Below are 22,756 nucleotides of genomic sequence, written 5' to 3'. Positions count from 1 at the left end.
CGCCATTCGCAAAAAAAATTTTAGAGAAAAACGCGTTTAAAGTTTGAGAAGCCCTTCAGCCGTCACTTGATGCTGACACAATAAATCAGCTATATCTTCAAGAGTTCTTGAGATTTTCACTTGAAATTTTGTAGAGACATTCGTTAATCAGTGTAGATTCGAATTATATCAACAAAAATTTTGAGAATGGGGGGTCTCCTTAATGTGCTTTTGTATGGGTTCCGGGTTCCATGTTAAGTTTCACAGCCCTATGTTTATTATGGTGTTGAGCCAAAATATCTTGCATATTATCCTGAGGTTATATGAATGCAAATCTCATGTGGAATGTTGCGAGCCCGTCTCTACAGGTATTTTAATTTTGACCGCATGTTGTGAGCATAGTGAGATACCATCCGCATAATCTAAGTCTTTTGAGTTGTCGTCAGACACTATTGGGCACATACTATTCAATAAACAGTGAACTGGTGTCGATGCGACTAAGTAACCTAGATAGATGGGCGAGAGTTTAAACATTCCTCAATCTGATTTTTAAGCTTTTGAATCCATATTCCTCCTATGTGAGTGGCAATAGAATGTCACCATAGGCCTTGATCTGACAACAAGTTGACATGAGACATATTTTCGTAAAAACCCATTTAAAAATATTCTATACGACATCATTTCTATAAAATCGGTGTATCGTCTTTAACATTTCCGTGATCTGGGAAATTTCACTTATATCTCACTAGACTTTACTCCAGTCGTTCCTTTTTACACTCGGTGACCTAGTTCATTTTGGTTCCATTGTTAATTAAAATCTTCGGGTTCATTGGAAACCTATCTCAAGTAAATGAATGAACCATTGAATTGAAATGACGATTTCGCTTAACAAAAGGAACTGAATGACCTAGTTCAGTTTCAGGAACGAGATTACCAAACTCAGTATCTGACAATTAATTGTTTCAAATATTCCTCTCTCCACCTCAAGCTAAGCTGGTGGGCTTAGGTCTGAACATTCCTAATCCGATCAGTGACTATGGGTTCACAGATTCAGGTGGTGCTAAAAAGGGACTCCGATATTGAACACAGAATTTAAAGACGCTTCTAGCATAGTCAAAAGCAGTCGCTAATTCTTTAAATGCGAATTTAAGATTTCGAGCTTCAAGCTTTCAATTCCAGATACCCATAATCATCCCATGTGAGAGGCACTGGCAGAAATAAATTGCCAATTGTGAAATAAGTTAAGAAATCTAAATCTGGTATTAATAATCTAAATCTGGTATTAATAAATGCCACAATAGTTCTGATCTGATGAAGAAACTGAGACAACACATTGCTGTAAAAAAATTCAATGGAGTCAATCACGACGAGTCTATAAATTCGACACTGTTACCTAATGGATTGCATCTGTAACGAAATCGTAGACACAGCGAGGAATCTTGGTCGACACTTTCTCGTAAGAATCTTCAGAATTTCACACGAAGCTCGAACAAAATCAGATCTATTATCCGAACAAATTGAATGAGGACAAGAAGATGAACAATAAATCTATGCAGATTGGATCCAACATTTAGTTGCTATATCCATCATCTTATTGCTGCAACCCTGATAATCTTCAAGTAAACTTCCGACTCTTCCGAGAAATTATTCGCAGTTGTTCCTATTTTCTACGATTTTTTTCCTATTTCTCATGAAATCGTTCCTAGTTTCCTTGAATCTATTCATATTATACATAAATTTGTTCTTAGTATCCATGAACCCTTCCTATTTCGCATGTATTTGTTCCTATTTTCTAAGAATTTGATCCTATTATTCAGGAACTCGTATTTTCTAGAAATTTGTTCCTATTTTTCATAAAAAATTCCTAGGAATTTGTTCCAACTTCTCATGAATATCTTCCTATTTTCCATGAACTTGTTCATACTTTTCAGGAATTCATTGCTACTTCTCATGAAATTGTTCCTATTTTCCATGAATTTATTCATATAATATATCCATCCTTAAATTTCCCATACATACATTAGGTATAGCATTTCTTTATCGTTGCGAAACGTATTGCGGGGTAGAACACCAGACGCCAAGGAATTACGGAAAAAAGAACTTAAGCTATGTATGTTCATATTGATGTTGACGTTGTTGTTGATTTAACAGACTATGATGGTATGCAAGTACTGAACTGTGTGTGCGGTAATGTATGATATGGTTAGTAGTAGCGAGAGTAGAGTGGATATGATAAACTAAGGTTAGGTAAGAGAAGTAAGTACATGGAGGAGAAAAAAAAACACATAATAATAAAATGCTACATACTCCTTCGCCTTGGTAGAATCCAAAGTACGTTCGCCTTTTTGTTGGAACTGCTTAAGGAATTCCTGTTTAAAGCGTGCAACTTCACGTTGTACCTCACTTTGGTGTGCTTTACGCATTGCATCGAGAGCAGCTAATGTGGCCTAGAGGTGAAAATAAAAGAAACAGAAAAAATGGTTATAAGACGACATAACATCTAGGCATAGAAGAAGAAGAATGAAAAAATAAAATCAAGGTTTCTAGCTGCTGCTGCTGCTGGTGCCTAGGTTTATGTCCGTCCACACTACAAAATAATTCTTTCGTTCGAAAATCTTTCAAGCGGCAACTATCCCAGCAACAAGGCAAACGCCAAACGAGAGATGAAAATAAGGAGTTGCCAAATGAAAACAACAGTGTCTGAGTAGATGATTTTCAGCCTCATAATTATATATGACATGGTTGTTATACTTATGCCTCATATGTGTGGCATTGGTAGGTAGGTATGTATGCACGGTAGACTAGGCACAACAAACCGTACCGATGGTACTACTCCATGATGATCACAAATTATAACTTCGTTTCTACACCCCTTGCAATCTCCATATCTCAATGAATGGAGGCAATATTCCTTCTTTTAGCTCGTTTGTTAGCGGGTGGCGGGTTGACAGGCAAACCCTGGGCACCAGCATCAGACTCTGCATAAATGTAATCTTACCTGTGTTTCTTCGGCCAAGGCTGTTTCCTTTTCGATTAGCAAACGTTCAATTTCTTGTTTATGCTTTTCCTCCAAATCATTAATAGTACGTCGATGTGACGATTCCATGGCTGACAAACCCTTTTCACAGAGCGTCTGAAAACAGAACAGAAGGAGAAGAAGAAGAAGAAAAAAAAACAGAAATGAGTAAAAAAGGAAAAAAAAAATCATCCAATGAATATGAATTATAAATAATGAGTGTATCAAATTCAAGGAATGTGTTAAATGTCATGTTTCTGGAAAATAATTCACAAATTATGGAATACATAAAAATCATGTTCAGAATTGATGATCAGGGTAAATATTTTTTTATGTTCAAGGTGACAAAAGCACGAGTAAGCTGAGCAAGGAACTTCCAAATTATGTACCAATAATTTCTAAGGTGAGACAATCTGTTATTGAGGAAGGTCTGCCATATAGAGTTGGGCTGTTGTGGAAGAAATTAGTTTCTAAAAGTTATTCAGCAGGAGGAACGATCGGAACTAGATTTGGTTATTTTATACAACTAGTTCATTCAAAGAAGCTATTCCGTTGAAGGAACAAACGGTACTAGCTCCAGTTCTTGTGTCCATCTAGTTCCAGTCGCTCCGTAACAATCTAGTTCAAAGGGGTAATTCAATAAATGAAAATAAACAATCGGTACTAGTTCCCCTCCTCTTTGTCCTTTTGTTCCAGTCGTTCATTTTTACTCTCGTTCACCTTGTTCATTTTTATCCAATTGTTCGTCTAGATCTATGGAACTAGATGAATGAAATATTTCTCTCTGCGAAGCAAGCTGAACCGCTTCAGAAACTAGGTTGTCTACTGCCTACGTCATGAGGAGCAGATCAACGATCGGTACTAGTTACGGTTCTATTCTCATATAGTTCCAGTTCTATTCTCTTTTAGTTATTAATTTTTGCTCTCGTCCGTTTCGTTTTCATTAATTCGTTCATAAAGATATTCCTGTTCAGTGGCCGAGTTATCTAAAGAGTTCTAATGAACGATTGAACTAAAAGAAACTATGGAACTGAAATAATGAATGACCTAGTTCATTTTGCGGAGTCATCCAAAAAGTTCGACTCGCTTCGGCAACGAGATTGCTTTCTTCATCAGCTTTGTTTCTATTTCCTTCCATGAGGAGACAACTTCTTCTACCATTTTCTGGAGGATTTCGAACCTCGATTTCGATGGAAATTGAATGAGAATTTTTGAGATGCCGCTGACTAGCAATTTTATTTTGTGTAGCTCTCTATTTTCCTCATTTCGAATGTACTTTTCGTTTCTCCAGTGATTCCTGACTATTTTTTATTAAGGCGACCACTCTTTATTTTCGTATACTGTTATTGTAAAGGTTCACAGGCTTTAATTAGGATTTCGTTCCGACATCTGTCTTCTAGGTTTGTTGTCCACTGTCAATAATTTCCCGAGCAGCTTTCTTCGGCGGTTTAGCAATAGACTCAATAGACCCAATCCACGCTCAAACTTCATCACTTCAGTTTTATAAGTTTTCTACTTTGAGTCTCAGTTAGCTGTTTCTTCTTGTCGTTTGGCCTGGTCTCCCGAAGACAAAATCTCTGAGAATATAAAGAGGCAATGGAGGTAAGAATTTAAGGGTTTCTCCAGGTCCATTCATTTCCTGTGGTTCAAACAGGTCAACTAATACTCTACCATTTTGTATTCCTATTCACTCATTCGGCTGTTCTTCGGAGACCCAATTCACGCTCGATGAAGGTTTTATAAGTTTTCTACTTTGAGTCTCAGTTAGCTGTTTTTTTTTCTGAGAATATTAAGAGCCAATGAAGGTAAGAATTTCAAGGGTTTCTCTAGGTTCATTAATTTGCTGTGGTTCAAACAGATCAACTAATTCCCTACCATTTTGTATTCCTATTCACTCATTCGGCATACCAAGACGTTGATGTCGATATTGATTTCCCTTTCCGACTCGGACTTTAAGTCCCGGCCTGCACCGTAATTATTGAATGTACCTTATACTTTCACGTGGTTCTTGAAACAATTCTGTTGGATGACGACGGACCGCACTATTACGGATAACAACGATTAACGCCGGTACCAGGTTAAAGGGTCAGCGGGGAATAAAACTATAATGACTATAAAATTTGATCTACAAATTTTCGCCAAACTGTATTAGCCAGCTACTGTTCCTGAAAATGGGAGTTCTTCTGTTGGGCGCCATATTTTTTCTGATCCCTGGCAAATATTAATTTTCAAGCTGAATCTGTAGCCATTTCCAGAGTGATATGTGGTATATTATCACAGCTGCCAGCGCTATATTTATTCCTGGTGATCGAATACCCGAAATGAGATTTAATTCCTGAGCAGAGGCAGTTGGATTAGCAAATGAGTGTAAAGAACTTCATCGTTTAATTAATAATGAGTTCCGTCATTCGTTTTTGGAACATCTGAACATTTGAACCGGCAATGGTAACATTGGAAATGACTTATGTCGGTAAAGCCCGTACCCGATAACCTATAAAGTAATCCCTACGTGTGGGTTTGGGTATCGGTTAATCTTATATTATCAAAATCTGCCCATCACACATTTGGCATTCCAAAATTGTAATTAATTCTCATTGTGTCTTACTCTTACTTTTCAGCAATTGTATGAGTGTGTGAATCCTAGTTATTCTATATATTTGAAGCCTAAAATTAAAGTGTGTAATAAAAACACAAAACTTACCCTCAACTGTTCAATTTCACTCTGATAACGTTGACGGAAACTTTCCTCATCGATGACATTGGAAAAATCTGGACAATGTGTTAGCATTTGATCACGATACGCCTGCTGCAGACATTCCATTTGCTTGCCATGTTCCATTTCCAATAATTCCACACGCTTCTCCAGACGTTTGTTTCGATCCTGTTCTTTGGTCAATTCCGACTGTAAATAGTCGCGTTCCTGCAACAGCATTACATACTCATCGTCTTGGCGGGCACATTTCATTGTCAGTGCATCGCTCTCCTCCTGATATGAACGCACTTTTTCCTCTTCCGCTTCGAGGCGTTTCAATAATTCACGCTGTTCACCTTGGGTGGCATGCAAGGCATCCTCTTTGGTATGCAACAGCTGTGTTACCGACTGCAGCTCGCGTTCACGCTCCTCCATTAGCTCTTCGCTTTTATTCAAATCTTGGTTAATGGCATTCTTTTCAGCTTCCAGGCAACGTATGGCGGAACGTTGATGTTCGACTTGTTGCATTAGGGCTGATAAATCTTTGGCGTGTGACTGTTGTAGACGAAGAATTTCGCTTTCGTGTTGCTCCTTGAGACTGTGCAATTTTTCGCGCACCTGCAGGCAATGCTGACACGAATCATTTAATTTGCGATGAACTTCTTGCAGCAGTTGATCGGCTCGTTTGCGTAGCTCACAACATTTGTGACAAACATCTTGCAGGGATTCGATGGAGATTTCGGTACGTGGTATGTGTTCATTGGACGAGGTGGCTTCACACTGCAGGGCAATGAGGGAATCTTCGAGTTGGCTGAGGAAGGTTGAAATGTCACAGAGGACTTGACGATCGCTAAGGAAATCAACGGCATGTTGTTTGTACATGAATTCAAAATCGGCTTCGAGTAGAATGTCATCGGGATTGTTGATTTGCAAATCGGATGAGAGTTCTTCAAAGAGATTTTCGTATTTTTGTAAGGCGGTAATGCCGAGCTTTTTGATTTCCTTCTCATCGTTGAGTTTGGAGGAAGAGGATGCGGAGGAGGATTGGGATTGTGTGGCATATTCACCGCGCAACACATCAATGCGTGCATCAATTAGGGCCTTGTGGGCAACAATATCTGCAAATTCGGAGAGCAGTTGACGTCCCTCGCTGGCCTTGTGTTCATGCTGTAAATGCATACGCCATTGACCGCGTTTCATTTGCTGCATTGTCTCCTCATAGCATTGGGTCAATTGGGTTACCGCCAGTTCCATCTCCTTGCGCAGAACATCATGTACAGCATCGGCAAATTTCTCAAAGGAGAGACGTTCCTCTGAAGTTAGGGTATAACCGAAAGAGGGGGTTAGTGAAGTTTCCAAGCGTTCGGCATTACGCATCATAATGTGGGCAATTTCCGATTGTACCAATTCCGCATTGACTGTTTCCTGCGCTTGACGCCAGGCCTCTTGGACGGCTCCCTGTACCAAATCATTGGTGGAAATGTAGCTGAGGGTCTCTGCCGCCAGACTAGTGGCCAAATTTTCCATGGCATTATTTTTATATCTCTTGGCGATGACATTGATTTCACTTTGCTGCCGCATCAGGTCATCGAGCATATTTTGATCTACCGGTTCCATGGATAATTTGACATTTTGTGGTGTTGCCGAGCCATGGGTTTTTTGATAACTAGAGAGGAGTAAACGGCGTGCAAGGACACCCGCCAAGATGTCCAAACTTCCGCTGCTCTTTACCGTACATTTGCCTTGCAGCTTAGCCTTGAGTAGTGACATAAGGTGGGATGTTTCGGCAACTTCTGCCCTCGTTTGACGTTCACTAAACAACTCAGGGTTCTCAGCACGTTCCACCGAATCTCTGAGCTTGCCAAAGCAGACACTTTCAAAGGCAATTCTCTCCGCCAGTAATTCCAAATCTTTACGCTTCGTCAGTTCATTGCGTTCGCGAAGCATGCGACGCTGTTTTAGGAGTTCGGCCAATTTGGAACGCAACTGGGATTCCAATTGGGTTAAAGCTTTCTTAACGGGACTAGAATCGGGTAACATATAGACGGAAGGCATCGGCTGGGTCACATCTGTTTGGGATCCTTGCAAAACACATGTCTCTGTGGATTCTCGTATTAGTTTTACAACCTCCTGCAGGCATCTCTCGACAAAACGATATGAATCCTTACGATCGGTAATTGGTGAAACAGAACGACGATTTCGTGAGGAACGTAAATTCTGCAACTGACTTAGACCCTGTTCGAGACGATCTTTGCTGGAGACCAAGACATTTTCCAAACAACGCAGACGTTCCAGTAAATGTTCGGAGAGACGTAGGTTGCCAGGCGATGCCGCCGTTACCGCAGGGGAGGATCGTGAGGGCGGGGAATCCAATGTGGGTGTATTGGAATTTGGTGTGGGCGTACAGGATGAGCTGCGTGAACTATTGACCCCTTCACAACGCTTCTCCAAATCATTGACTCGCACCAAAAATTGTAAAGAATCCGAGGCTGATGATTCAAGAGAACGGCGTCGTGAGGATTTCTTGCTTGTCAAGCGAACAGAGGGAGCCGGTTCTATTATGGGCTGCTTCACCTCCAAATTATGACTTTTTTCTAATTCATCCATTTTCGTCTCCAAATCGTTTAGCTTAATTTCCAATTCTTTGCTCACGGTCAGTTGTTCCTTACCCTTCAGCGATAGGGACCTTCTACGTTCGGACTTGGCTAATTTTTGTTTCAGCGTTCGCACCTGCCTCTCTGAGGAACTGTACTTTAAGGTTAGATCCTGTATGCGATCTGCCATCATTTGTAGCTGTGATTGGTCTTCAATCTCCTTGCGCTCTAAATCTTGTTTCAACGAGGCATAGGAGATCTCCAGCGAGTCATATTGATTTTGTGACTCCTTTAGCTCCCGCTTCATGGCCCGAATTTCATTGACGGCTTTTTCGAAACGTCCTTTCAGTTCGTTATATTCCTCGGCCAGGGAGTCTCTTTCCAAGCCATAGGGGTCGATGTCATTGATGTGGGTCAGATCACTAAGCGAATCCATGCGTTTCATTTTACTGCGTTGCAGATTGATGAAACTAGCCGGACTACAACTCTCCATTTCCCTCAGTCGCTTGTAGAGATTTTCATTTTCCTCAATGCCACGGGCCAGGCGATCTTCCAGATCCTTGATTTTCCTTTGACTTTCATCCAATTCATCGGTGAGCCTTTCAATGATTTCCGAAGCATTTCGTTTGGCATCTTCCAGCTGGCTGGTTAGACATTCTCGAACCTCTTCCATTTCTTGTATGCGATGATTGAGTTCCTGTTCCGTACGTTCCAGAGTGTTGAGTAACTCGGACATGCGAGCCTCCCGTTCTTTGGCTTCATCGCGTAACAGATCCCGTTCCTTTTCCACCACGCTAAGGCGGAATTGCAGCTCTTTGTCGACATTTAAATTGATTTCTTCGTGAACGGTGTGGATGACGGGTAAGTCGTCAGAACCCACACTGTCAACAGTACTACGCCGCGAGGAAGGTGGGGAGGAGCGACTTCTCTTGTGCATTCTCGGACAAGGGGTTGTGGTACGTGAACGCATACGATCTTTGGCTCTCATCATGTTCAGGGTACTGGGTGGTGAGGGGGAGAGTGGTGAGCCCCAATCGCCGATGCTATCACGACGACCACCCTCCGAAGCGGTACGATATTCCTCATCGGATGAAAAATGCAAAGCAGTCTTTGGTGTCAGGGGAGTTTGTGGACTAATTTGGGTGGTAGATGACTTGGACGAACCGCTACTGACATTGGTGATAATCACCTTGGGACTAGTTTCGTTGGTTTGGAGTTTCTTCAGACGGCTACTCGAGTCGCCTGGGTAGTTTTGCATTATCCTCTGGGCCTTGATGAAATCCTTTTCAATTTCACTTTTCATATCATCGCTGGTATTGTCTTTGATAATAAGTTCCGTGGTTGTTGTTGTGGCCATGGGAGAGGAGGATGAGGCGGTGGATTTTTCATTAGTCTGGGTACCCACTAACAAATTGGAGGATGTATGCTTCATGGCCATGCCACCACCACCACCACTGGAGCTGCTTACATTCGAGTTGATGTTGTTGTTGCTGTTATTATTGCTGGGCAGCCCAGCAGCATTTCTCAGAATCGCTATCCAGCTATTGCGAGAATTCGGCGATAGACTAGCCAATATTAGGCGCCGCTTATCCCATGTTGTTAGCTGGAAAGCATTATTACGTTGGGCATTAACTTCGGCCACATTTGTTAGACTATTAACATCCAGTACACCATCTAAGACACCACGTTCCTCGGAAACCGGATCACGATAATAGAACAAAGCAGCACCACTTAAGGTGAACCAATGCTTGGTCCAGTCACCGGTACGATTATCTTGTTTCATTAGCCAACCTTTTTTGGCGTTCAGTGATTCCTGCAATACGGATGAGGGTGTGCTGTTGGGTGTTGTGTTCGCTGCTGACGTTGACGTCGTAACCCCCGAAGAAGATCCATGGACTGAGGACGGTGGCACTGGATTCACACGCAATTCTACTGTTTTCGACAAATAGTTGGATGAAAGATCATCTAAATTACAGCCACCATCGGGATCACCTCGTTCCAAGGCCTGTTTCTGTTGTTTGCGGCTTTGGTATGAATGTTGTTGGTGCTGCTGCTGCTGCAGATGATGTTGATGATAGCGTAGACTAGATTTGTTGTTGGCCGTCGTCGTTGTTGTTGCTGCTGTCGTTGCAGCTCCGGCTGTTGCCAATACTGTGGGTATTTTCTTAACAATTGCCGATACAATGGCGGGTGTAGAATTGGCAGCCAATGGTAAGGATTTTGGTCTCAAATGATTTGCTGAATCACCCGAACCACCTCCACAACTGGAGGTGGACGATTTGTTGTTGTTGCTGCTGATTGTTGTTGGCCTATAGAAATCGGGTTCATCTCGTGAATTTTTATCATCTAGTTTATTGTTATTATTATTGTTGTTGTTGTTGCTTTGATGCAAATGCGAATTGAGGACATTATTGACGGCCGTTGTGGTCCAGCGATTCTTTTGCTGTTGACTTAGATTGGTTATGGTATTGGCCAAATCTTTAATGGTTTTCTCATCACGTCTTATATCTTCGATAAGGAGGCAGGGTGGTGAAACTGAAAGAAAAAAAAATGGAAAATTAGAAAAATGGAAAAGGTGTGGATTTAAAAAAAAACATTTTTCCACATCTACAATAGGCGCGGATTTTTAAGAAATATTCGATTTTGTTCGATGTTCTACTACAGTAGAGATTTTTCCGAGCTGGAATCTTTTAAAACTATTTTTTTAATATTTATTTTTCAGAATATTTCCATTTTTTTCAAGAAATTTTTACATCAATATTGGCGGTTCGGATTTTTTATATTTTATTTAAAAATTAAAAAAAAATCTGCTAAAACAAAAATATTTTAACCTTGAAAATGTGTTGCCTTCAACATATTTACTTAATTAGTCGTTAAAGGTATTCAAGATTGGCATACCACTCAACACGAGAGTGAAGTGAAGGACAAATACCTGTGTACGCCATCATAATAATGCAATGACAGGGTGAGGCAAAAGTTGCAACAGTTTTTTTTTTTCTGAGGAATTGAATAAAGTGAAATTGGAACAAGGGAAACGATTTTTTATCGGGACATTTATATGAGGGTTATACCATGATGGATTGCTGGCTGGAGAAAACGATGTCAGAAATTGGATAAGGACCTTCAACATATCAAAATATGAAAATATCGAAAATTGAGGGTAGCCATAAATAGGGTCCATGATAAAACAATGAGAAACGGAAATACCAAATTAGAGCCAATTCGTTTTAAAAACGTGTCCAAGCTCCCCAAAATACCGAATTTTAAGAGATACTGTTCAATGGGGGCTACCCCAAAAAGTGGACGAATATCGATCATTTTTGGTGGGAAGATTTCATATCCAACGTGAACGCAAAATGCCGAAATTTTAGCCAATTTGATTGAAGAACGTGACCAAGCTCCCCAAAATACTCAATATCGAGGTGGGAAACTGCTATATGAGGGCTATACCAAAAACTGGATCGATATTGATAATTTTTGGTAGGAAGATTTGACATCTAATTAGAATCTAAAATACCAAATTACAGCCAATTTGAAAGATGTGTCCAAGCTCCCCAAAATACCTAAATTTGAGGGATACCGTTCAATGGGGGCTTCTCCAAAAAGTGGACCAATGTTAAACATTTTTGGTAAGGAAATTTAATTCTCAATGAGAATCGAAAATACCAAATTATAGCCAATTCGGTTGAAAAACGTATCCAAGCTCCCCAAAATACCGACACTTGGAATATACCGTTCTATTGGGGCTACCCCAAAAAGTGGACCAATGTCGATACTTTTGGTAGAAAGATTTCATACCCAAGGAGAACCCAAAATACCAACTTAGAGATAATTTGGTTGAAAAACGTGTCCAAGCTCCCAAAAATACGAAATTTTAGAGATACCGTTCAATAGGGGGCTACCCTAAAAAGTGGACCAATATCGATAATTTTTGGTGGAAAGAATTCATATCCATGGAGAACCCAAAATACCAACTTAGAGGCAATTTGTTTAAAAAACGTGTTCAAGCTCCCCAAAATACCGAAAATTGGGGGGTACTGTTATATGGGGGCTATATCAAAACGCTGACCGATATTAATAATTTTTGGTAAGACAATTTGACATCTAAAGAGAACCAAAAATACTAAATTACAACCAATTTGGTTGAAAAACGTCATCAATTTCCTAAAATATTGAAATTCGGGAGGTATAGTTATATGGGGCCTACTATAAAAAGTGACCCAATCTTGATCATTTTTGGTAGGGAGATTTGATACTCAACAAGAACCCGAAATACCAACTTAGAGCCAATTCGGTTGAAAAACGTATCCAAGCACCCCAAAATACCGAATATTGAAAGAACTGTTATATGGGGGCTATAATAAAACGTGGACCGATATTAATAGTTTTTGGTAGGTCATCTTTGACATCTAATGAGAACCCAAAATACTAAATTACAACCAATTTGGTTGAAAAACGTCACCAATTTCCTAAAATATCGAAATTTGGGAGGTACAGTTATATGGGGCCTATCCTAAAAAGTGACCCAATCTTGATAATTTTTGGTAGGGAGATTTGATAGTCAACGAGAACCCGAAATACAAAATTCTAGCCAATTCGGTTGAAAAACATGTCCAAGCTCCCCAAAATACCGAATATTGAGAGTACTGTTATATGGGGGCTATAATAAAACGTGGACCGATATAAATCATTTTTGGTAGGACAATTTGACATCTAAAGAGAACCCAAAATACTAAATTACAAACAATTGGGTTGAAAAACGTCATCAATTTCCTAAAATATCGAGATTCGGGAGGTACAGTTATATGTGGCCTACCCTAAAAAGTTACCCAATCTTGATAATTTTTGGTACGGTGCTTTTCTACTCAATGATAATTCTAAATATAAAATTAAAGCCAATTTGATTGAAAAACGTGCTCAAGCTCCCTAAAAATACCAAATATTAGAGGGATCCCCTATATGGAGACTATACCAAAAAGAGGACCGATATTGATAATTTTTGATAATAAAATTGTCTACCCAATGAGAATTCGTAATATCCATTTATAGCCACTTCGGTTGAAAAAGTGCACAAACTATCGAATATTGGGGTATGGAGACTATCCTGACTTCTAGGCCAATTTTTGGTACGATTATTTACCACCCAATAAAAATCCAAAATATAAAAAAACCAACTCAGTCGAATTTTTGGGTATTGAAAATCTATGTATCATACCTTTTCCACCCTGTATTTTTATAAGTGTTATTTTTTATTCTTACATCCCGAACCTGCACACCACAGCACCACCATCATCATACATAATCAGTCCATATAATAGTCATAAACATATGTTTGGGAAAAAAGGAATCCAGTTCCCAAATTAAACCAATGTTGTTATTGGCGATTTACAAGTGGTTCAGAATCAAAAGAAAAAAAGAACATCCCATGCCATTATCATGGTTAACATTGTTGGTAGGCAGGCTGGTCGGCTGACTGGTCAATATTCATGGCAAAATTAAGGCCAAGCAGTGGACAGAAAACAAAAGAACAGAACAGAGCCACAATCAAGATAAACATAGCGTTCACGCTCCTGTTATGAGAGTTCGACTGACGCTGACGAGATTGCACTGATGATGATGGTGGTGCTGGCTGGCTGGTTGATGATGATGAGGATGCCGATGACGACGACGATGGTGGTGGTGATGATGGTGATCACCTCGGTGAGTTGAAGTTTAATGTTTAACCTTGTCTTGTGTGAATGGAATGTCTAGTTTGGGGGGACTCCTTACAACAACAACAAGAACATGCATACGTTGTTTTTGTTGTTCCATAGCTGGCTGATTTTGAAATTCTCTTCGCATATTTAAGATATATTTTGTGTGTGTGTGTGCGTTGGGTTTTTTGTTTATGCCAGACATAATTTAAGACAATGTTTTTGTTGTTTTTTTTTTAATACGAAATCTTAGGTCTAGACTTACTTAGGCCTATGATCATTTAGTCTGAATTTTATTTATTGTTATGATACACTTGTGATTATATTTCCATTGACGTTTGATAGAAATCTGCTATGGAAGAGCTTGGCTGGGCAGGGATCACCGAGGGACACTAAAGCACCACATTCAAGAGAAGTATTTATTAGGCAAGAATTTTGCTCGCCAAGGACATAACGAATAAGTCGATTAGTAGGATACAAAAATAAAGCATACATTTAGGATATAAGAAATCGGTATTTTAACGTGAAGGTCCAAGAATATTTTATAAGGACCCACACAAGTTTGGATTTTTTAAAGAATATATTTTCAAGGCCTGTTTTTAAAGAATATTTTTTCAAGGCTATATAAGGCCTATATAAGGCGTGCCTCGTTTAGAGAATATTTTTATATATAAGGCGTGGATTTTTTAAAGAATATTTTTTCAAGGCCTATATAAGGAGTGTATTTTTTACAGAATATTTTTTAAGGCCTATATAAGGCGTGGATTTTTTAAAGAATATTTTTCAATGCCTACATAAGGCGTGGATTTTTTAAAGAATATTTTTCAATGCCTACATAAGGCGTGGATTTTTTAACGAATATTTTTTTAACGCCTAGATAAGTCGTAGATTTTTTAGAGAATATTTTTTCAACGCCTATATAAGTTGTGGATTTCTTAGAGAATATATTTTCAAGGCCTATATAAGGCGTGGATTTTTTAGAGAACATTTTTTCAAGGCCTATATAAGGAGTGGATTTCTAAAGAATATTTGTTCAAGGCCTATATAAGGCGTGGATTTTTTAAAGAATATTTTTTCAAGGCCTATATAAGGAGTGGATTTTTTAGAGAATATTTTTTCAAGGCCTATATAAGGCGTGGATTTTTTACAGAATATTTTTTCAAGACCTATATAAGGAGTGTATTTGTTACAGAATATATTTTCAAGGCTTATATAAGGAATGGATAAAGAATATATTTTTAAGGACCAACACAACCAACACATTTTGTAAAGAATATTTTTTATTGATTTATGCATGTCCGTCTGTACATGTTAAATTGTAAACAAAGTACAGGTCGCATTTATGATCCGAATTGGAGCTCATTTATTTGGCCCAAGGACGAACCCTATTGAAATTGGGAAAAATCGGTTCAGATTTAGATATAGCTCCCATATATATTATCGTCCGATTTAATGTAGATGGTATGCCAAAGTCCCTATATATCTTTCGATTTGCACGAAATTTGGCATAGCGTACTGATTTGAGCCTAGAATGATGTGCGTTAAATTCCTTGAAAATCGGTTCAGATTTAGATATAGCTCCCATATATAGTTTCGCCCGACTTTAGGTAAATGATGAACCAAAGTAGCTGAAAATCATTCGATTTGCACGAATTTTGGCATAGCGTACTGAATTAATTCTAGAATGACGTGTGCTAAGTTTCGTGAAAATCGGTTCAGGTTTGGATATAGCTCCCATATATATTTTCGACCGATTTTATGTAAATGATGCACCAAAGTCCCTATATATCCTTCGATTTGCACGGAATTTTACACAGCGTACTGAACTTAGCCTAGAATAATGTGTGTTGAGTTTCGTGAAAATCGGTTCAGATGTAGATATAGCTTCCATATATATTTTCGTCCGATTTTATGTAAATGGTGCGCCAAATTCCTTATATATCCTTCGATTTGCACAAAATGTTGCACAGCGTACTGAATTAAATCTAGAACAATGTGTGTTTAATTTCGTAAAAATCGGCTCAGATTTAGATATAGCTCCCATATATAGTTTCGCGCGATTTTAGGAAAATAGTGCACCAAAGTACCTATGTATCCTTCGAAATTTGGATTTATAGATAATTGAAGGACTCAAAATGTGGCCGAATGCACAAAACATACTGAAATAAGTGTAACCTAAAATGTGACCAGTTTCTATGAAATCGGTTTAGATCTCGAGATTTTGCTTTAAATTTACATAATATCGTCCCATTGTAAGTAGCAACTCTATATCTGACCAAAATTTAGTATAGGATGCAGAATGCGACGTCTGTTAGGATTCCATCTGTTGAATATACCCATAGTGGTGAAGGGTATCATATAGTCGGCCCCGTCCGACTTTACTACTTTCCTTACTGTTTTTTATTGTGGCTCCCATTTTCTGGGTTATAAAATATTTATGACACTGAATATTTTATTTACGAAAACAAAGCCGGTCAATACTAAAAGCTTTTAAGGATTATAGCTTTTTTCGATATTTTATGACTTATACATTTTTATTCGTTCAAATAAAGATATAAATATTAAAATATTTTTAATGTTTATTTATTATATATTGAAGTGGGGATTTTTTTTGCAGATCAACATACTTAAAAATAAAGGCTAAATATAGAAACATTTTTTATGAACATTTTTTTAAAAAGACCACAAAAACATGAATTTTTATAGGTGGGGATTTCTAAAATATTTTTTTTTTCAAATGCCTACCAAGGGCGTCGATTTTTAAAATAATTTTTTTGTGGACTACGAAAGGCGTTGATTTTGAAAATATTTTTTTCAAAGGCCTACGAAAGGTGTGGAATTTTAAATAACTTTTTTTTTAAATTTTCAATAAGTGGAATTTTCAAAATATTTATTTTAAAGGCTTGTCAGAGGTTGGATTTTTAATAAGTGCATGTTTTAATCAAAGTTTTTTTATTTGTTTTTTTTTTTTAATTCCATAATCCCCAAGTGTTCCTTTGCGTGATTTTTCAAACTCCCTATCAAAGTAATTTGGGGTTTTTTTTTGCTGAACTGAAATTTAGTTTTTAGTTTCAACATCTTGTTTTATGGTTATCATTCTTCCTAAATTGCTTTTAGTTTCCTTTTAGTAAGTATAACGGCGTTGATGACAAAGACAGCAAAAAGTTGGGTCTCCTCATGGCCAAACAATGTTGTACAAGAGATTTATATTCCAGAGCAATTATTCTTAAGTGCTGTGGGTAGGCGCAGGCAGTCAGCCAGTCAAGCTACTAAAATTGTTGTTGTTGTTGGTGGTATGGGTAAGAGTTTTTCATTCCATTGTGATTTATTTCAGAGTGTATGGAGACTTTTTTGTTTGCATTTAAATTAAAATCATGGAACGAGGGATGGTACTGGAAATTACGTCAAGGAATCCAGAACCTCTACAGAAGCCCTTTGGATAACAACTTCAAATACGTTTGAGAGACTTTTCTCATATCTAAGATTGATTACCAACGATTTTGAATCATTAACCCCAATTTCCCATCCAATACTCGTAGCATCTGTTACCTCTTCTCATAACCAAACCCCCATAGATAGCCTCCATATTCAGTACATGACCACCGAGTACTTATAACCCATCCATAAACATGAGACACTTTGTTTGACTATTTTGTTTTACAACAATTCGTCGTGTAAGTTATGAAGGTAATATTTAGGAGTCTTGTCTTATGGAATTTGGAATTATTTTCTAGCCTACACTTTTCACCAAGACCGATCAACAAGAAAAAGAGAAAAAAAAAACAACAACAACAAATGCCCTCAGTAAGCGTGCATTACCCGGAGGCATAGAGGAGTCACAGAGACAGTCGACAGTCAGCCATCGAAGCCCCAGCTAAGCTAAGAATTCAACTCGGAGAAAACCAAATGACTGATTACACACCACAATAGCTAAGCGGAAAAAATTATTATGTACCTTTGGGGTAATGTCTGTGAACTACACCTCTTTTTTTAAGGAAACACATACAACCACACACACACAGCTAGCTTGCTAAACATCGCGACGAACGAACAAATAATCACTGATACATGTTCTGAATTACCATTTTAGGACTTCTCGTTTGCTTTAATGTGCCTTTGGGGCGATTAGGCGGAAAATTCATAATTTGTTCGTTCGTGTTGTTGTAGTTGTTGTTGCTAGAAAAAGGAGGTTTTGTTGTTATTGTAGTTGGATGATAAACAACGAACAAAATATGCCACCTACTTCATATAGGCACACATTTGGATTTTAAAACTTATGGTGTTCATTTGGCGGACTGTAAAGTTTCATAAACGAATTAAGGTTTTGAAAATATGAACTCTGAATTAATCGCAGCTTCAAAATGTTCTTCGAGGCAAGATTTTTTAATTTAATTCTTTTTTTTCTGAAAGGTTTTTTAGGCCATAGAAAAATAGTCTACAAAATTCCACGCCTTTGGCAGGCCTTGGTATACCTTTGAAAAAAATATTTTAAAAATTCACGCCTTTGGCAGGCCTTTGAAAAAAAAATATTTTAAAAATCCACGCCTTTGGCAGGCCTTTGAAAAAAAATATTTTAAAAATCCACGCCTTTGGTAGGCCTTGGTATATTTTTGAAAAAATTATTCTAAAAATCCACGCCTTTGGTAGGACTTGGTATACCTTTGAAAAAAAATATTTTAAAAATCCACGCCTTTGGTAGGCCTTGGTATACCTTTGAAAAAAATTATTTTAAAAATCCACGCCTTTGGTAGGCCTTGGTATACCTTTGAAAAAAATTATTTTAAAAATCCATCCCTTTGGTAGGCCTTGGTATACCTTTGAAAAAAATTATTTTAAAAATCCACGCCTTTGGTAGGCCTTGGTATACCTTTGAAAAAAATTATTTTAAAAATCCACGCCTTTGGTAGGCCTTGGTATACCTTTGAAAAAAATTATTTTAAAAATCCATGCCTTTGGTAGGCCTTGGTATACCTTTGAAAAAAATTATTTTAAAAATCCACGCCTTTGATATACCTTTGAAAAAAACTATTGGAAAAATAAACGCCTTTGGTAGGGCTTTGAAAAAATTATTTTAAACATCCACGCCTTTGGTAGGTCTTTATTTTTTTTAAATCCACGACTTTTGTTAGGAACTTGAAAAGGTATTTAATAAAAGTCATCCGGACTGATATTTTCTTTATTTCTTTTTTTTAATTTTCAATTATCCCATCCCAAATAAGTAAGAGTGAAGTGTATTCACAATAGAGAATAATCACATAATACAATACCAAACCAAAAAAAACAAAATCACCAGCTCGCCTCCAACATCTATGCTGCTAAGTGGGATTAAAGCTAAAGATGACCATAAAGGAGGCGAAACATTTCTTATGAAGCGCGGTGTTCTTCTTCAGTTCTTTGTGGCATAATCAAGCTAACCACTTAACAAAATAGAAAATCAAAAAAAAAAAAAAAAAAAAAAATCAAGAAGAAGAATAACTAGTCATTTTGCAATGAATTTCAATAGGAATACAATAGCAGCAACAACAACAACGACAACAAAATACGTCGTCATTATTGTTTGTGGCGGCGGCAACGACAATGTTTTTTGTCTGACAATTTCGATTGAGGCAAATCATATTTCATAGAGAATTAAAGTGGCCATAGAAAGAGAAGATATGCTGAACAGCCAGCAAACAACAAAAAAAGGAACCCCCTCCCCTCGAACGTCAACAACACGCTTTCATAATAGTTTTGAAAGTGTTTACACCCATATTGCCTCCCGCCCGCTTTGAAGTTTGAAAATTATTTCCTTTACAATGCAGAACCAGAACATCGAACCACACAGCCAACAAACAACGACCCTTTTTTGCATTCCGCCTTTGTAGACATCTTTACCAAACGACAACAATGACTCTGCGACTGCGCACAATTATGTTCAGTCGCCATGGTATATCTAGGCAAATATTTTGCTGATTTGCTTACTTCTTGTGGCTCTTCTTCGTCTTCTTCGAGTCATCCAAGTCATTTTGCTTTGATTAAATAGGCGAAGAAGCGTCATGCCACAGAACAAAAAACAAAAATTCTACCTTCTTTCGTAACGCCCCCCACAAACAGCCAGCCAAGGAACGACCCATCATCACTGCAATTGTCCCCACCGATCGATGGATCCATGCATTCACCCGATCACTAAATAGTTTACAATTTTTATGCCTTTCTATGGCAGTCTGATTAACCGGCGGCGGCTTTCATTAAAAACACTTTTGATTTCAATACTTGTTCGACGAGGACGTCAAGGGGAGGGAGGTTGGAAAATGTATCAGGTTGAACACCTTCTTGGCACCTCTTTTATTTAACTGCATTGCTGTAATCAGCGCGAAATGAAAAAAACCCCATTGAAGTCAAAAGGTGTTGGCGATGATTATCTGACACTGGTGAATTGTTAGAAAAATTGCAACAACAACAACAAGAAAAACTGCATTTTGGTGGTGGCAACATTGTTGCCAGTTAGTTAAAGTAATTTTACTTGTTATTGTTGTTGTCGTGATTGTTGCTTTTGTAACAATAGTTAAATTCGATTTCTGTAAAAGGAAAGGAAAACAAAGAAGTCCGAAGATTTCGATTTCAATGCCCAAAGATAGTGATGCAATTATTGAAACTATTTACCATAAATCAATGGAAAAACCAGTAAGGAAAGTAGTAAAGTCGGACGGGGCCGACTATATGATACCCTTCACCACTATGGGTATATTAAACAGGACTATTAAGATGAAATTGGATGAAATAAAATATGTGATATTTATCTAAATGTGAATCTACCTAAATCTATCCATAAAGTATGTAAATCGACTTCAAACAAATATAAATAGGTCATCCGTTGGGCTATGTCTGTACTTCTACAAAACGCAACTACGTAATTCTATGCTCAATTTTGTAAGTTGTACAAAATTTGATTTCAATCTGACTAACATGAGGAGTTTGATGCCCAATTTACTTGAAATCGGGCGAAAATATATATGGAAGCTCTATCGAAATATTAGGCGATTTCAAACAAACTTGTCACAGGTTAGGTTATACTAATTTCAGAAAGTTTTGTTCCTATCAGCCTATTGGTTCCTTGGTGCATCAATTACTTAAAATCAATCTATAATAAAAGGAAGCTCTATCTAAATCTGGACCGATTTTCACGAAACAAGACAGACATCACTCTAGGCTCAATTCAGTACGTTATGCCAAATTTCGTGCAAATCGAAGGATATATAGGGACTTTGGTGCACCATTTACCTAAAATCGGGCGAAACTATATATGGGAGCTATATCTAAATCAGGACAGATTTTCACGAAACTTGGCAGACATCATTCTAGGCTCAATTCAGTACGTTATGCCAAATGTCGTGCAAATCGAAAGATATATAGGGACTTTGGTGCATCATTTACATGAAATCGGACGAAACTATATATGGAAGCTATATCTAAATCTGGACCGATTTTCTCGGAACTTGGAAGACATCACTCTACGCTTAATTCAGAACGATTTCGTGCAAATCGAAAGATATATAGGGACTTTGGGGCACCATTTAAATGAAATCGGACGAAACTATATATGGGAGGTATATCTAAATCTGAACCGATTTTATCAAAACTTTGCAGACATTACTCTAGGCTCAATTCAGTACGTTATGCCAAATTTCGTGCAAATCGAAAGATATATAGGGACTTTGGGGCACCATTTAAATGAAATCGGACGAAACTATATATGGGAGGTATATCTAAATCTGAACCGATTTTATCAAAACTTGGCAGACATCATTCTAGGCTCAATTCAGTACGTTATGCCAAATTTCGTGCAAATCGAAAGATATATAGGGACTTTGGCGCACCATTTACATGAAATCGGACGAAAGTATATATGGGAGCTATATAGAAATCTGGACCGATTTTCTTGAAACTTGGCAGACATCACTCTAGGCTCACTTCAGTACGTTATGCCAAATTTCGTGCAAATCGAAAGATATATAGGGACTTTGGGGCACCATTTACATGAAATCGGACGAAACTATATATGGGAGCTATATCTAAATCTGAACCGATTTTCTCGAAACTTGGCAGACATCACTCTAGGCTTAATTCATTACGTTATGCCAAATTTCGTGCAAATCGAAAGATATATAGGGACTTTGGGGCACAATTTACATGAAATCGGACGAAACTATATATGGGAGCTATATCTAAATCTGAACCGATTTTCTCGAAACTTGGCAGACATCACTCTAGGCTTAATTCATTACGTTATGCCAAATTTCGTGCAAATCGAATGATATATAGGGACTTTGGTGCACCATTTACATGAAATCGGACGAAACTATATATGGGAGCTATATCTAAATCTGGACCGATTTTCACGAAACTTGGCAGACATCATTCTAGACCTAAATGATTAGGCTGTACCAAGTTTCGTGCAAATCGAAAGATATATAGGGACCGTTTACATTAAATCGGTTAAATATATATATGGGAGCTATATCTAAATCTGAACCGATTTTTCCCAATTTCAATAGGGTTCGTCCTTGGGCCAAATAAGTGACTTGTGCCAAATTTCATCCAATTCGGATCATAAATGCGACCTGTACTTTGTTTACAATTTAACATGGACAGACAGACGGACAGACGGACAGACGGACAGACGGACGGACGGACGGACGGACATGCATAAATCGACTCAGAAAGTGATTCTATGCATATTCTCAAAAGGAACCATGGGTCTATCTCGATTATTTTTGCCTGTTACAAACATATGCACAAAGAC

At 38.0% G+C, this 22,756-nt stretch overlaps 1 protein-coding gene across 1 annotated transcript in view; it reads right to left on the bottom strand.

Annotated features, from left to right (window-relative positions):
* LOC133325976 (protein outspread) overlaps positions 1 to 22,756 on the bottom strand; it is a 78,160-nt gene that overhangs the window by 10,149 nt on the left and 45,255 nt on the right. The window contains exons 4-10 of the mRNA XM_061534664.1: positions 9,785 to 10,816; positions 9,536 to 9,601; positions 8,287 to 9,433; positions 7,812 to 8,067; positions 5,697 to 6,467; positions 2,978 to 3,112; positions 2,287 to 2,426 (exon numbers count right to left, since the gene is read on the bottom strand). Of these exons, the coding sequence (XP_061390648.1) occupies positions 2,287 to 2,426; positions 2,978 to 3,112; positions 5,697 to 6,467; positions 7,812 to 8,067; positions 8,287 to 9,433; positions 9,536 to 9,601; positions 9,785 to 10,816 (3,547 nt within the window). The remainder of the gene's footprint in view (positions 1 to 2,286; positions 2,427 to 2,977; positions 3,113 to 5,696; positions 6,468 to 7,811; positions 8,068 to 8,286; positions 9,434 to 9,535; positions 9,602 to 9,784; positions 10,817 to 22,756) is intronic.

Source organism: Musca vetustissima, unplaced genomic scaffold, assembly GCF_032173495.1.
Source record: "Musca vetustissima isolate MV318-11 ecotype Yass unplaced genomic scaffold, APGP_CSIRO_Mvet_v1 utg18653, whole genome shotgun sequence".
NCBI lineage: Eukaryota > Metazoa > Arthropoda > Insecta > Diptera > Muscidae > Musca > Musca vetustissima.
The sequence above is the reverse complement of the archived record's forward strand: the minus strand, read 5'-3'. Positions and strand labels throughout refer to the sequence as shown.